The sequence below is a fragment of the Antennarius striatus genome, chromosome 5, assembly GCF_040054535.1.
Source record: "Antennarius striatus isolate MH-2024 chromosome 5, ASM4005453v1, whole genome shotgun sequence".
Lineage (NCBI taxonomy): Eukaryota > Metazoa > Chordata > Actinopteri > Lophiiformes > Antennariidae > Antennarius > Antennarius striatus.
In genome coordinates this window covers 25484669-25498978 of record NC_090780.1, presented here as the reverse complement: position 1 = coordinate 25498978, position 14310 = coordinate 25484669, and the positions used below count along the sequence as shown (strand labels likewise).

General features: G+C 46.2%; 5 protein-coding genes across 9 annotated transcripts; 3 read left to right on the top strand and 2 right to left on the bottom strand.

Annotated features, from left to right (window-relative positions):
• Positions 1-36: 36 nt before the first annotated feature.
• Positions 37-2880, bottom strand: ube2c (ubiquitin-conjugating enzyme E2C). Of its 3 annotated transcripts, none has more exons than XM_068315096.1 (7): positions 2800-2880; positions 1471-1586; positions 1337-1364; positions 951-1037; positions 635-839; positions 502-561; positions 37-168 (listed from the first exon to the last, which is right to left on the bottom strand). In XM_068315096.1, exons 2-7 carry the CDS (start codon positions 1575-1577, stop codon positions 131-133), a joined length of 525 nt encoding a protein of 174 aa, XP_068171197.1. In that variant the 5' UTR covers positions 1578-1586; positions 2800-2880; the 3' UTR covers positions 37-130. The 3 variants fall into 3 exon arrangements, with proteins under 3 accessions (XP_068171197.1, XP_068171198.1, XP_068171199.1); XM_068315097.1 differs by lacking the exon at positions 2800-2880 and adding an exon at positions 2665-2795; XM_068315098.1 differs by lacking the exon at positions 2800-2880 and adding an exon at positions 2628-2747.
• A 636-nt stretch (positions 2881-3516) lies between these two features.
• On the top strand, positions 3517-4454 carry polr2j (RNA polymerase II subunit J). Its single transcript, XM_068315758.1, has 3 exons — positions 3517-3717; positions 4051-4159; positions 4227-4454. The coding sequence occupies exons 1-3, from the start codon at positions 3575-3577 to the stop codon at positions 4326-4328; spliced, it is 354 nt and encodes a 117-aa protein (XP_068171859.1). The 5' UTR covers positions 3517-3574; the 3' UTR covers positions 4329-4454.
• Positions 4455-4458: 4 nt separating this feature from the next.
• LOC137595560 (deoxynucleotidyltransferase terminal-interacting protein 1) lies at positions 4459-12810 on the bottom strand. Of its 2 annotated transcripts, XM_068315754.1 has the most exons (16): positions 12696-12810; positions 12395-12558; positions 8903-8984; positions 7768-7898; positions 7188-7258; positions 6823-6919; positions 6330-6428; positions 6089-6148; positions 5958-6014; positions 5671-5732; positions 5549-5591; positions 5327-5385; positions 5150-5210; positions 4982-5053; positions 4744-4799; positions 4460-4668 (listed from the first exon to the last, which is right to left on the bottom strand). In XM_068315754.1, exons 4-16 carry the CDS (start codon positions 7840-7842, stop codon positions 4560-4562), a joined length of 921 nt encoding a protein of 306 aa, XP_068171855.1. In that variant the 5' UTR covers positions 7843-7898; positions 8903-8984; positions 12395-12558; positions 12696-12810; the 3' UTR covers positions 4460-4559. The 2 variants fall into 2 exon arrangements, with proteins under 2 accessions (XP_068171856.1, XP_068171855.1); XM_068315755.1 differs by lacking the exons at positions 8903-8984; positions 12395-12558; positions 12696-12810 and having other exon boundaries at positions 4459-4668; positions 7188-7255; positions 7768-8120.
• mkrn2 (makorin, ring finger protein, 2) lies at positions 8305-12268 on the top strand. Of its 2 annotated transcripts, none has more exons than XM_068315752.1 (10): positions 8305-8451; positions 9364-9492; positions 9569-9723; positions 9815-9940; positions 10018-10181; positions 10373-10438; positions 10517-10665; positions 10774-10884; positions 10970-11114; positions 11191-12268. In XM_068315752.1, exons 1-10 carry the CDS (start codon positions 8426-8428, stop codon positions 11362-11364), a joined length of 1245 nt encoding a protein of 414 aa, XP_068171853.1. In that variant the 5' UTR covers positions 8305-8425; the 3' UTR covers positions 11365-12268. The 2 variants fall into 2 exon arrangements, with proteins under 2 accessions (XP_068171853.1, XP_068171852.1); XM_068315751.1 differs by having other exon boundaries at positions 10015-10181; positions 11191-12264.
• LOC137595563 (MKRN2 opposite strand protein-like) lies at positions 12565-13875 on the top strand. The gene is made up of 4 exons (XM_068315757.1): positions 12565-12868; positions 13009-13058; positions 13268-13436; positions 13531-13875. The coding sequence occupies exons 1-4, from the start codon at positions 12666-12668 to the stop codon at positions 13781-13783; spliced, it is 675 nt and encodes a 224-aa protein (XP_068171858.1). The 5' UTR covers positions 12565-12665; the 3' UTR covers positions 13784-13875.
• The last annotated feature ends 435 nt before the right edge of the window (positions 13876-14310 follow it).

The following is a 14310-nucleotide window of genomic DNA, read 5'->3' as shown; positions in this document are numbered from 1 at the left end:
TTTTGACCTTCATATTAGTGCTCAGGAGTCTGTGTGTTGAATTAAGAACTTTATTGACAGTGAGGCGGACAACATAAAAATACTGTACAAACTGAAGACGGACAGAAGGAGAAGAAATGGTGGAGCTGCTTCACTTCTGGTAGGTGGAGTGTAGATGAGCTTTGAAGGCTGGAAGAGACACGGAGGTCAGAACTACAACTCCCAGAAAACACTTCCTGCTTCACAAAAACGCTGACCACACAGTTCTGGTTTGTTAACCTGGTACAAGTGGTGAGGATGCTAATAATAAAAGCTAGTCCCACCTCAGCACAAATAACTCCGCCCACTGCCCAAACAGGAAGTGTGCGAAACTACGCAAGAGCTGGTCTGACTGATCGTCATTTCCTCACAAATTTGTTTAAGAAAAAAAAAAAGCAGTTAATGTAGATGATTAAATTAGCTCGATTAAATTAACTTGACTAAATTAGCTTGATTACATTAACTTGATTAAAAGCATCTCACCTTCTTGGTCGTCCCAGAGGTCGGCGGCGGCGGTGTTCAGAGGACTCTCGTTGTTCGGTTCTGAAAGGAAACGCAGACATCAGCACACACACACGCGCGCGCGCGCACGCACACACACACACACACACATTACCTCCCAGCAGGCTCTGGATGGACAGCAGGATGGAGTGGACGTCGTAGAGCGCCGACCATTTGTCCTTCAGGATGTCCAGGCAGATGAAACCCTGGTCGTCCACGTTGGGATGGAAACACGGCGTGACGAACTTCACACGGGGGGCCTGGTACGGGTAGCCGGGGGGGAACTCCAGAGACAAGCGGTACCTGAGACCGTGGTACACCTGGGGGGGGGACGACAGAGATAGAGTCTGATCAGAGCTGACGTTACCGCAGTGACTGTGTGTGTGTGTGTGTGTGTGTGTGTGTGTGTGTGTGTCTGTGTGTGTCTGTACCGTGCCCTTAGCGCCGTCGATCGTCCCGATCCATTTGAACAGATTGTCGGATTCTGGAAACGCCGACACGCTCTTATCGGCCGCCATCTGCATCAACAGAGACGAAGGTCACGAGTCATCAGGCCATCCCATCATGAAACCATGCTCCTGTTGCCGAGCAACGTTTATAGCCACTGTCGACTCGCCGATGACGAAATTAAACAGGGTCGTAAAATATAAAATAGATGAAAATTGTAAATTTTAAACATCTGGTTGGTTTTGCTTTAAACCAGCTTCAGGAATCTTTTCCCATGATGCACCTCTTCATCAGGCAGAGGAAGATGATGAACATCTGTACATGGACATGGAAACAGCCGTGTGACAGATGTGTGTGACAACACACTCACCATCAGAGTCATGAGCTCCTGCTGCAGCCTGCAGACACACACACACACACACTTGTTTATTATCTCACAGGCCTTAAAAGGCTTTGTCACATGACCGGATCGATGACATCATCTGACGAGGTTGTCGGTCTCACCGTTTGGTGACGGAGCCTTTGGCGGCGCTGCCGGTGTTCTCGCTGCCTTTGAGGGCAGCTGTGGAGGAAGCTGCTGCCACCGCAGGGTCAGTGTTCTGGGACGCCATGGGTTAACGCTGAGGAGAGGAGACGAGGAGACAGGCAGGGTTACCACGGCAGCTCATTTTGAAAAACAAAACACAGTCGAACCTCCACAAATATGAGCTACATGACTAATTCTTTACATCCCGCTTCAAAGCGGTGATGAATTGTTATTGTCAGTGTTAGTTAGTTCGTTCATTAGTCCGTCCACCAAATATCTTCACAATATCTTCAGATCGAAAGATGAAACAAAAAGCACATGACTCAGGCAGCAAAGGGGATGAGAATGAGACGATGACCTGGACCTTGAGAAAACTCGGTCAAGGTCAAATATCAACTTTTGTACACTCAGGAGCCGGATAAGTTAGGAAAATGAGGGAGAAGGCCAGTGTGAGTAAGACCACAGATCAAAGCTAGTGCTTTGATCAATGACAGTAGGTCAGAGTATTAGCTTTGATCTTTGACCTATGAGTAACATTTTGAATTCACGGGTGTCCCGGGATGTTGCAGTCTGTGACTGCATTGGTTCTAGTTATTATTGTTTACGTACCTTATATATAATTGATTATCCACAGGTTAAGTCTGTATAACTATTGATAAATGTATAAATAGATGTAATGATGGACTTTAATACAGATTGATCAGATCAACATAACGGAACATTTTATAAATTTTTAACTTTTTATTTTATTATATTATTTATATAGACTGTCCTCCTGGTCGATTGTAACTCCGGAAGGGCATCGATCAGTCCTGAACTGATCGATGAGAAAAACTAAATACCATCAGCGTGTTTTCATTCACCCTTTCACATAATCGATACATCGATTTGAACAAACTAATACCATTATTTTCTTTGTGATCATCTGACTGGAGGAGCTAACAGGCTATAAACGTGCATCAGACTCCCTTTAAATTCGCCTAATCTGAGCACTGGCTAGCAGCTAATGTTAGCAGCTAGCTGTGATTCCATAAGGTGTTTACTGAGCACACAGTCACCTGCTCCACTGCTAGTAACCAGGTAACAGGTAGTTAGTCTCTACTAGTTATTTAGTTACTAGCTCCATTTTTATCACCTCTAAGTCTTTAGCATTTTGCTAATGCTAACAGTACCGTTAGATCCGCTAGCCGTTAGCTTCTCCTTGAGTTTAAGCGCCTACTATTCAAACAGCAGCAGCGGAGCGATAGACCGGTCACCCCCCGGTAACATCTACCGGGAACAAACGTCACAATCTACCGGTAACTCACCGGTCACCGGTTAGAGGTCCGAGCCGAGATCCAGTCCTGGATTCAAACTGGAAACACTCCCGCCCCCAACTTTAAACGTACTGATCCCGACAGAGACAGCCAATCAGAGCCGGAGGCATTCAAACACAAACTTCCGCCGGCTGACCAATCAGACGCGTAAAGGCAGAGGAAAGAGCGATGTAATTGGATCAGACAACAAATACACTCCGCCCTCAAAATTAAAACGCTTTTGTCGCTGACGTCATGAATGCGATTTTTATTTAATTTGATTTGTACTTCAAGGACACCGTATATTTTACTTACTTTTTAATCTTTTTTTAAAAAATGTGTCCTTGCTCAAAATGAGGTTAAGTATTATTGCATGTATAAATAACAATAATAGTAATATTATTATTATTATTATCATCATCATTATTAATAATAATACTACCATACTTATTTTCACAAATTTACATTGGATTGTTGCTGTTTATTTTTCTATTGAATTAAAAATTCTTTGCAGCCGTCGGAATCTATCGTATTTTCAGTCTGCTTTTAAATTTAATTGTAACTACTCCTGGTTTAAATGTTTAAAAGAAACGTTTAAGCGTTGGTTACAATATTTTAAAATGTCGCTTATGTTTTTATTATCAGCGAAATAGCTTTTTATTTTTATTTTTATTTTGGAATCCAATGACACAACGGAAGAAGAAGACAGGGGAGCCGGAAGTCATTTTCTTTACAGCGAGTAGTTTCCGGTTTGTTGTGGCCGACCTGACGCTCGCTGAAAGAGAAGATGAACGCGCCTCCAGCCTTTGAGTCGTTTCTTCTGTTTGAAGGTGAGAAAAAGATCACCATCAATAAAGACACGAAAGTCCCGAACGCCTGTTTATTCACACTGAACAAGGAGGACCACACGCTGGGGAACATCATCCGAGCGTAAGTGGCTAACTGATAGCATGCTAACCAACTTAATGATAACCTGCAAACCAGATGCTAACATGTGTTTAATATTTTGCAATGAATATTGAAATGAAGGTAAAATGTGTATCAATTCACGAAATCATCTGTTAGGAAGTAATTTTAATTTGTGAAAATATTGATTATATGTTAGAAGCGGCTAGCATTCTAATGAATGCTGATTGGTTAGTAAATTGCGAGCCAACAGTAACCCGGAAGTCAACAGATGGTTAAGAAACCATATATTTATACCAGATATTAAAGATTTACCGATGCTGCTACTCAAACAAACCACGTGTGTGTGTGTTCCAGTCAGCTGCTGAAGGATCCTCAGGTTCTGTTTGCCGGTTATAAAGTTCCTCATCCTCTAGAACACAAGATCGTCATCAGGGTTCAGACGACACCTGATTACAGTCCACAGGTAACACACTCGTCTGCACTCCCACAGGAAGTGATGTCACGCCGCTGATGACGTTTTTTGTCGACAGGAAGCTTTTACGAACGCCATCACTGACCTCATCAGTGAACTGTCTCTGCTGGAGGAACGCTTCAGGGTCGCCATTAAGGACAAACAGGAAGGGATCGAGTGACTTCCTGTCCATCTGATGTCAGATTATCTCTCTGTTGTTTTGGATTATTTTTATAAAGTGTGATGTCACAAAACAGGGTGTCATGTGATATTATACAGGTGACTCACCTGAACAACCAAATGAACGGCAGGTAAATCAGTCCAGGACTTATTCAGGTGATTTTTTTTTTAATTTCTTTTAGAAATATAAGAAAAAGTCAAACAAAAAAATCAAAGCAAGCACCCATCTGGATCAGAGGTCAGCCTCTCTCTGAGCCTCCATGGCTCGCTGCATCTTCTCCACCATCCACAGAGGAACTGAGAACGGCTTCATCTCATCCATCCTGACATCAGGACAGTCCCTGAAAGCACACGCACATCTGTTACTATGACAGCCACTCATCAGTGGGGCTGTTGCTATGGACAGGGTGACATACTTGTACTCATCGCTGCGGGACAAATCCTGGATGTCCTCCTCAATCAGCAGGTAGGCCTGAAAACAGAAAGGAGTGGACTCATTGGGTTAGCAACAATGCTAATGTTAGCATAACCTACTGAAAGTCATTCAGCATCATAGGAACAAAGAGGGTCTTTGTGTTGCAGCAGTTTGTGTCTAAGATCCATCCTGCCATTGAATGTACTGCTGTGTGTGTGTGTGTGTGTGTGTTTCCTCACCATCTTCCCTCCTGTTGCTCTCATGTGGTGTCTCTCGGCCAACCACTGCTTATCCTTTGCGTCCGCTGCATACTGACACACACACACACACACACAGAATGTTTATATCCGACACACACACTCAGCTGACTCACTATCCCCAGCCACTGGCCGTGTGTGTGTGTTCACCTTAAACAGATCAGCGTGTTTGATGTAGATGCGTCCTCTGGTCCCGCCCATCCCCAGCGCCCTGCAGCCACACAGAACATGAACGACTTCAGGTCAAACCTCAGACCAGAAAGCTGAGGAGCATCCGTTACCATGGTGACACCCCCACCCCCACCCGATGTTTACATGACGACTTACTTGTTGGCTCTGGAGCCGAGAACAAACGTGCTGCTGTCAGTCAGCCTGGATGGATCCCACTGAAACACACACACACACACACACACACACCAAGATAAAATATTAGCATGATATCAGCAAAATCCTACCCTCTAGCATGCTAGCGATAGCATCGTCTAATATGCTAATGCTGCTGAGCTGTCAGGAGTGTCTGAACCAATGAGCTGCTGCTAAACGGCTCACCTTTGGTCCCTCTCTCTTGATTGGCTCGGACTTGACCTTCATCCTGTAAACAACAACAGTAGTAACGGGTGTGTCACATGACTTTCTTGGATGGTGATGACATCATCACGTCTGACACTCACTGAGTGGAGAAGGCATGAGGTCGATCAGACGAGACGCCTGACGCCACGGGTCGACTCCGCCTCTGGAGACACGACGAAGACAGTCAGTGTGCGCACTGGTCACACACACACACACACACACACACACACACACACACACACACACACACACACCACTGACAGCCACAGTCACTAACTCCATGACATTATGAGAATAATGTGACTGAATATATATTTTTCCCATAATCCCCGGGTGGCATCTCAATCACAACATGATGACCTCATTGGCTACACAGGAGGGGCGGTACCTTCTTGATGAGGGGGGCTCCACTCTGACAGTAGTCTTCATCAGCAGCTCTGGACCTCTGAGGAGAAAAACCGTATCAGGACACGATCACATGACAACATGATCACCATGTTCTCATTGGTCCGTTCCTACCTTGATGGCAACCTCTGACCCCACCCTCTTTGAATCAGGTTCTGGAAACAGCTGTTTGGCCTGATGATGACATCACAGAAAACTATTGTTAACCTCACACAGAAACAGTTGAGGTCATGAGGTCGCAAGGTCACGGGGTCATGAGGTCACGGGGTCAAAACCCGACATTATCCAACCTGTTCTCATGTCAACAACATTCATGTTCATGTTGGACCTCAGGTTCTCTCAGAAAACATCTCACATGTTCTAGAACGTTCCTGCAGGCCTCTCTGATCAGCTGATCCGTCTGAACCTCATCGCCGACGTTCTCCTTCACGTTCTCCGCTGCTTTCTCAAAGAACTGCAACAGAAACAAGAGCAGAAGCAGGTGTTGTCTTGTGGCTACGTTGATGCCGAAAAATAAAAATAAAAAAATAAACCTGAAGCCTTTATTTTTGTGCCTTTTCCTTATTTTACTCATCTGTTTGCAATTCATGCTACAAACATATTTCATTAAAATTTTTATAAACTATCATCGTAATTGTCTTTATTTTTAGTTAGCATTTAGCTCAAACACTGGAAGCTGAAAACTGATGATGGTCATAGAAGAGCAGCTTCCCGCTGGCGCCATAAATGATTTACATTCACTGCATGTATGAGCTAATTAATTAAAAAAATAATCTGTGATTAGTTGACTTTATAGTTTATCTGAATGTCTTGTTTGCTTTTAAAAACACATTTTTGTGACCTCTGACCTTCTGGTATTTCTTGAAGACAGCCATGATGTCATCATTGAAGTTAGGCTGAAGAACTGCCCTGAGCAGGTCCATGGACACCTGAGGGTCAGTGTAACTACACACACACACACACACACACACACACACACACACACACACACACACACACACACACACACACACACACACAGACCTGATTAAACCAGCGCAAACTGATAGGGATCTTCACATTTCACAGTGTTATATCCCAGTATGGACCACTATGAACCAGGAGAAGATAATGGAGATACCACAGATTGATCAATCGGAGGTGCTGTATCCCAGTCTAGACCAGCACTAGGACCACTACAACCCAGTACACACTGGTGTACATCAGCACTGACCTGACTGTCATATGGGAGCGTCGTCCTCGTCTGTGGATCTGTCTGTGTTTGATCATCAGGTTCCACGGCTGCTGCACAAATACAACAGAGATTCTGTTTAAAATGTCTAAAAATGATATTGAATTGTTTATAATTTATTATAGATTCATATAAAGATCCATAAGTTTTAATGTGAAGAACTGAGACACTGAAAGTTAAATAAACAAGTCAACAACAATAATATCTAACCTGTAAATGATCAATGACTACAGACACACATCTAATAATCTGAGGACACTTTAAATTAAATACATATTAATTATTCCATCAAAACCTCTTTGGGATCAAACAACACCCGCTCTGACACGGTTTCATTATGGATCAGAAATGAATCCTTTCAAAACAATTCCATCTGTTTTGGAGCCATGACATCATGAATAAGGCCCTTCTGTGACGTCACTGATAACAAATGCCACAGCTAACACCACTGATTCAGACAGCAATAATATAAACTGAGGTATGACGTCATGAAACCTGATAAATAAACCTGTTAGTTAGCTGTCTCAAGGCTAACCGTTAGCCGCTAGCCTGCGCCTCTTACCGGGCTCTGCTCCGGCTGCTCGGGCCGGTCCTGCTCCATCCACTCCTGGCCTCCTTCACCGCGGTGGGCTCCCATGGTGGACGGGTAGCTGGTCCGGTCCGGTATGCTAGGCTACTTTAGGCTAGGCTAGGCTAACAAAAAACAAAGCGAATAGCAGCAACTGACGGATTGTTGTTGTTTGTTTCGTGAGTTCAACTCAAACAAAACACAACTGACCGGTCGCTGTTTTTAACTACTGACTAGTTAAACTGTAGATTACTTAAAAGAATCAAAAACAAAGCAATACACTTCGCAAAATCGGAATCTTTTTCTTTTTTTCGGGAAATGACGACGTAATGTCTTCCGCTTCCGGTAAGCGGCGAGTACATTTCCGGGCTTGCACAGTCTAGCGACTATTCTGCGTAAGACCGTAAAAATAACATGAACATCCAATTAAAGAGTATTATTATTATTTATTATTAATATTAAATTAATATATAATATTAAATAGAAATATGATACTAAATTATATTTTATATCTAGGCTTGGCCAAGTGTCACTGAGGAAAGGCGGACCGGAACCTTTGCCCCCTGGCTTGGTCGCCTGTCGGACGACAAAGACCGGGACACTGACGTCATAGCTGAGGAGCATTTGCCGCCGCTGAAGGTCCGTGAGGAAGATGAGCACCAAACAGGTGACCTGCAGGTGAGTCCGTCGGTCCACCCATCTGTCGTCCACCTGTCTGTCTGCGACGCGTCTGTCGCCCTCCCGTCCGTCGCTCCGTCTCGCGCTCTGGCGGACATGGCGGCTGCGTTAGCATCATGCTAATGTTTTTAGCCGCTGCTACCTGTTCGCTGTTTCCACTTCCTGTTTGTCCTTAAATGTTTGTTTACGTCGCAGTTTGACTGAGATTAAATGAAAATTTTGGTTTATGATGTTTTTGTGAGAAATATCTGCTGTGTTCCGGTGAGCCAGGAAACGTCCCGGTTTAAAGACGGGTTATTTACGTGTGGGGGTGTCTGAGGTGGTCCTCAGGGGTGGGGGGTAACACGTCCTTCAGGGGGTTCCAGAGGTCACGGAGATGAATTAATGTGAATAAACCACAATAATAAGTATTAAAATGATTGGATTTAGCATAAAAATAAATAAAACTCACCGGAAGGACAATCGGAAGGGGCCCTGCAGCCAGACGGGCCCCTTGTGGGCGATGACCCCCGAACCGGAAACTGTTTTGGTTCCTGTCGTCATAGAAAAATTGCTGCTTCTTAAAAAATATAATTTTGTAAAAAGGAGACAGTTTTTTTTTTATCCCATCCTAAAAGTTGGAGGATTTATTTTTCTGGTATTTCCTGTGGAATTATGTTTTTTTCAGTTTGCGGGTCTTTTCTATTTTCTTATAAATCCTGTGTTTTCATTCCAACCCCTTCATTCTGTGACAGAACAGGTGTGAACGCAAGTGAACGAGTTGGGCAGGAAGTCATTATGTATCAAAATAAAAGACTCAAATTCATAGCAAAGATTAAACTCTTGTCCGAAGCAGGGTTTGTTTTGCGTTGCCATGGTTACGTCAGGGCATCAGCTTGAAGCGAGTGATTCTATTTCCTGTTCCCCCCTCAGGTATTTCCTCCATGGGGTGTGCAGAGAGGGCAGCCGCTGCCTGTTCTCCCACGACCCCACCAGCAGCAAACCCTCCACCATCTGCAAGTTCTACCAGCGGGGGGCGTGTGCCTACGGGGAGCGCTGCAGGTGACCTACCGACAGGTGACGCCCACATTAAGCCCCCACCCTCATCTGATCCTGTTTTTTACGTTTGGTCACACAGATATGATCACATCAAAGTGTCATCCAGAGGAGGAGGAGGAGGAGGAGGAGGGGGAGGGGGCGGGGCTTCAGAGAGTCAGACAGGTGTGGGCGGAGCTGGGGGTGGAGCTCCAGTCACAGGTGGAGTGAAGAAGATGCCGGTGCTCAGAGACAGAGGTGAGTCGATCGTTTGCTGCCCCCTGGTGGCGGCGCTGTGCTTCTCCCATCTGTCTCTCACCTGTCTATCTCTCACCCGTCTGTCTGTCAGTCTTAGCAGCAGACAGGGTGTTTGGGGGCTCAGCAGACAGCTTGGGGTCAGAGGTCATGGGGGCGTCCCCCCAGTCGTACGTGGACGCCATCAGGACGGGTCTGGACGCCTCGGCGCAGGAAGCAGGTTGGTTCTGTCGTATGATTGGCTGCTGGTGTTTGTGAGGAGTCTCCTGTCCAATCCTGTCCCCTCCCCACCAGCAGTTCCTGGGAGCTACCACGACCCCCCCCAGCTGTGCCCCTACGCAGCGGCGGGACACTGTTACTATGGCGACACCTGCTCGTATCTCCATGGCAACATGTGTGAGGTGTGTCGGCGGGAGGTGCTGCACCCCCACGACCCAGAGCAGCGCAGAGCCCACGAGAAGGTGTGTGTTTACCTGTGTACAGGAAGTAAACAACCAGGTGAACAACTAACACCTGTCTGTCTCCACCTGTCTGTCTCCACCTGTCTGTCTCCACCTGTCTGTCTCCACCTGTCTGTCTCCACCTGTCTGTCTCCACCTGTCTGTCTCCACCTGTCTGTCTCCACCTGTCTGTCTCTCCCGTCTCCCTCCAGATGTGTCTGCTGGCCTTCGAGGCCGACATGGAGAAGGCGTTTGCAGCTCAGTTGAGTCAAGATAAGGTGAGCTCGCTCGCTCCGTCCGTCCGTTTCCTAGTTGCCGTGGTAACCGTTGCCGTGACGGTCCCGTATACCCTGCAGGTGTGCTCCATCTGCATGGAGGTGGTGGTGCAGAAGGTGAACCCGTCGGAGCGCCGCTTCGGGATCCTGTCGTCCTGCTGCCACACCTTCTGTCTGTCCTGCATCCGGCAGTGGCGCTGCACCCGCAGCTTCAGCAACAAGATCATCAAGTAAGACCAGAACCAGCAACCCTGGTGGTCCAGGACCAGAACCTCTGATGGTCCAGGACCGGGTCTCACTCCTGGACGGGATCTTTTAGACTCGTCTCTCTCTTCCAGGTCGTGTCCAGAGTGTCGAGTCGCTTCCGAGTTCGTCATTCCGTCGGTCTACTGGGTGGAGGACCAGGACGACAAGGACCACCTGGTGGAACTCTTCAAGTCTGGAGTCAGGTGACCCAACAGCTGAGCGTTCTGGACCTGGTTCCAGACCCGGTCCAGTTTGGTTGACCTGGTTACCGTTGGTTTGTCTCCGCAGTAAGAAGGCCTGCAAGTACTTCGACCAGGGTCGGGGGTCGTGTCCATTCGGAGGGAAGTGCTTGTACCTTCACGCTTTCCCCGACGGAACCCGGCCAGAACCGGACCGACAGAGGAAACAGCTGAGCTCCGAGGGGAACGTCCGGGTCAGAACCGCTCGTTTTTGACCGTTTTGTTCATCGGTTGGTTTATCTGCGAATCTAAACCGTCCGTTTGTTTCAGTTCATGAACAACGTCCGTCTGTGGGATTTCATCGAGGAGCGAGAGCAGCAGTCCACCATCCAGTCCACCCTCCAGTCGCTCGATGATGACATCACGGAGCTGAGAGAGCTGTTCATGCAGATGTCGGGGCCGGGCCGCGAGGAGGCGGAGCCCCGGAGCAGCTCGGACCAATAGAAACCTGAATATTCCTGTCATCATGCTGCAGCTGTTCTGACGTGCTGTCCTTTATTTAATATTAAATACAGTCAGTGTGAAGTCACTTCCTGGTGATGTCATCAATAAATATACTGTACATACAGCTAGTCCTCAACTTACAAACGTGCTTCACCATACCCAACTATTGTCCTGCAGTTCTCCTTTCTGCCACAACCCCAGCAGGGGCAGCACTGCTGCGTTCACGCAGCTCCAACAGTCAGTTCCTTGAAGTGTTTTCTTCTCCTCAAGGATTAAATTATCAGGATTTAAGTTTAAACTAATCTGGAGTAAAAAAATCACTTGACTCACGAGTGATGTTTAAGGGTAGATATTGGAACTACACGTACGTATTTTAAAAATTACATGTTTTCATTCTGATTTATTGTGCAGTAACACTTATGAGCTTTTAACGGTTTTCTAGTTATTTTTAGAGTCCAGTATTTGTGGTGAATAGACGTTAAATTTAACGATGTAAACTTGATTATTTTTCGGTGTATTTTTTTAAAAATGAAAACGACTGAACTCTTAACGACCTGAACATGTATTTTATTTGTCCTGTGTTGTTTTTATGTTGTGTAATTGTTTCTGTTCAGTCTTTAGTATTTAGAGTAGTAATGACATTTTAAGATTGTAGATTGAAATTTAATAAATAACGACTTAGGAACAATTAAACTTATGAACAACTTCTACTTATGAACAACAATTCAACTTAGGAACGACTGTTGTATGTTGAGGACTACTTGTATACACCTGTGTGTATTTTTATTATTAATTCATGTATGTATACTGATGATTACTGATCATGATTCTGCACACAATAAGTTTATTGATTCATTCAGACTTTTATTTTTTAGCTTCTCAGGAGTAAAAAAAAATTGAATCCCTGAAACTGAGTCGGACTTGAAACTTGATCCAGATTTTTATCATGGAAAGTTGGGTCTCAGACACCCTGTGCTGAACACAAACACACACACAGTTTGACAGGTGAGATGGAAAGGTGTTGACTTACGTCCAGTCGTTCTGCTGAGCCAATCAGATCGCCCCATTTTATGATGAAGGTAACTTCCTCCAGTGGGAACTCCACGCCTCATGTTTCTCCCTGCCAACACGATCCAAAGGTCACCTGAAGCAGGAACTGGTGAGCCGGGTCACATGACGCGTTGTCTGAAAGAACTGAAACCCGATAGGTCAGTGTCGCGTACAGGCGTCGCCTGATTGGCTGTAACCAACAAACATCAAGACGTGACGGAGAGACGGAAAGAACCAGTCAGCAGGAGGAGATGGAGCAGAGTGTGGTGCGTCTGACTCACTGCCAGAAGGACATCTTCTGCTTCTCCGTCCCGGACAACTGCCCCCATTGTGGGGGGGCGCTGAGGGGGGGCAGACTGCAGGAGGCGCCGGTCAGCCTCCCCTCCCCCTTCAGCAACGGACACAAGACCTCCTGCTGCCTGCTGATCGCACCAGCACACGACAACCTGAGCAGGTACACACACACACACACACCCACACATACACACCCACACCCACACATACACACCCACACATACACACACACACACATACACACACACACGTACACACATACACATCCTGACGCCGTTTGTCCGACTGTTTCTTCCTCAGAGAGTTTGATGGGATGTCCGATCTCCACACCGGAATCTCCAACATGTCAGGTAGGATTCAGTCACCAGAGGTCAAAGGTCAAACGTCTGTCCGCACACACACGCACACACACCTTAAGTGATTAAGGTGGACTACAGCAGTCGGATACGGCGTCGCGCGGTTGTTCGTAACTATGAATGTTCGTATCTTGAGGACTTCCTGTCCCGTGCTGCATTCAGGGACCACGTTTCACGGGGTAACGCTGCGTCTGTGTGTGTAGGGGTGGTGTACAACTACACCCGCTCTGGGGTGGGCAAACAGCCGACCGGCTGGGAACGCTGCGTCAGCGTTCCTCTGGTCCGACCGGACATGTTCCACCTGCTGGCCCAGTGGGACCAGTACCTGGAGCGCTTCTCTGAGGGGTCCCTGTGGGACCCCGCCTGGCACAGGTAGGCCACCCCCCCCCCAGACCCGGTTTGCACTCGTCTCGTCTCGTATAAATAAAGTTGATTCCATCTGTCTCTCGCCCCCCGTCCGTCTCAGGTTCGACGAGGACGACCACAACTGCTTCTCCTTCTGCCTTCAGTTCATCAACAGCGTTTTGGCGGCGGAGGGGCGGAGCCCCCTGAGCCGGGACGCCTTCATCCACAGCTTCATCCTGCCCAAGATGAGGAGGGTTTCCAAGTACACGACGCTGTACCAGCACATCCAGAGACACCGGTACTACCTGGTGGATCGGCAGGAGGACACACCCGTTACCACGGAAACCAGGACACCAAACGACCAAAGGGACTAGAACACCATGTGTAAATATGTTGTTTGTGTGAGGCTGTTAAACCGATTGTATCCGACTGTTGTCTTTGTGTTGTGTTAATAAAGTTTGTTTATCGTCACTGATGAAGCTCGTTGGAGCGTTTTTAGAAAGTATTTATGAATCCAAATGGATTCCTAAATATATATATATACTGTATATAAAATTAGATTTTATGTCGAATGTATGTATATATACACTTTATTAATTTTTGTACTTTAATATCAGCAATTGCTGATTTTATTACTTATCAAAATTATTGATAGATTTTGTCATTGATAGAAACTATTTTACCTTCACACAGCAGAACACCTTTGATGGAAATACATTAAACGATCCAACATTTTCTAGCATCACGTTTGGTTCCGATTGTCAGATTTTACCAATATAGTCATCGATACCGATGCCAAAAAACAATTTAGTCAATTTTTTATTAGTCAAGTCAATAAATTATTCGATTTCGAACAGCTAGCTGGCAGGCTAACAGCCCGACTCTACCGGTGAGTCTTACC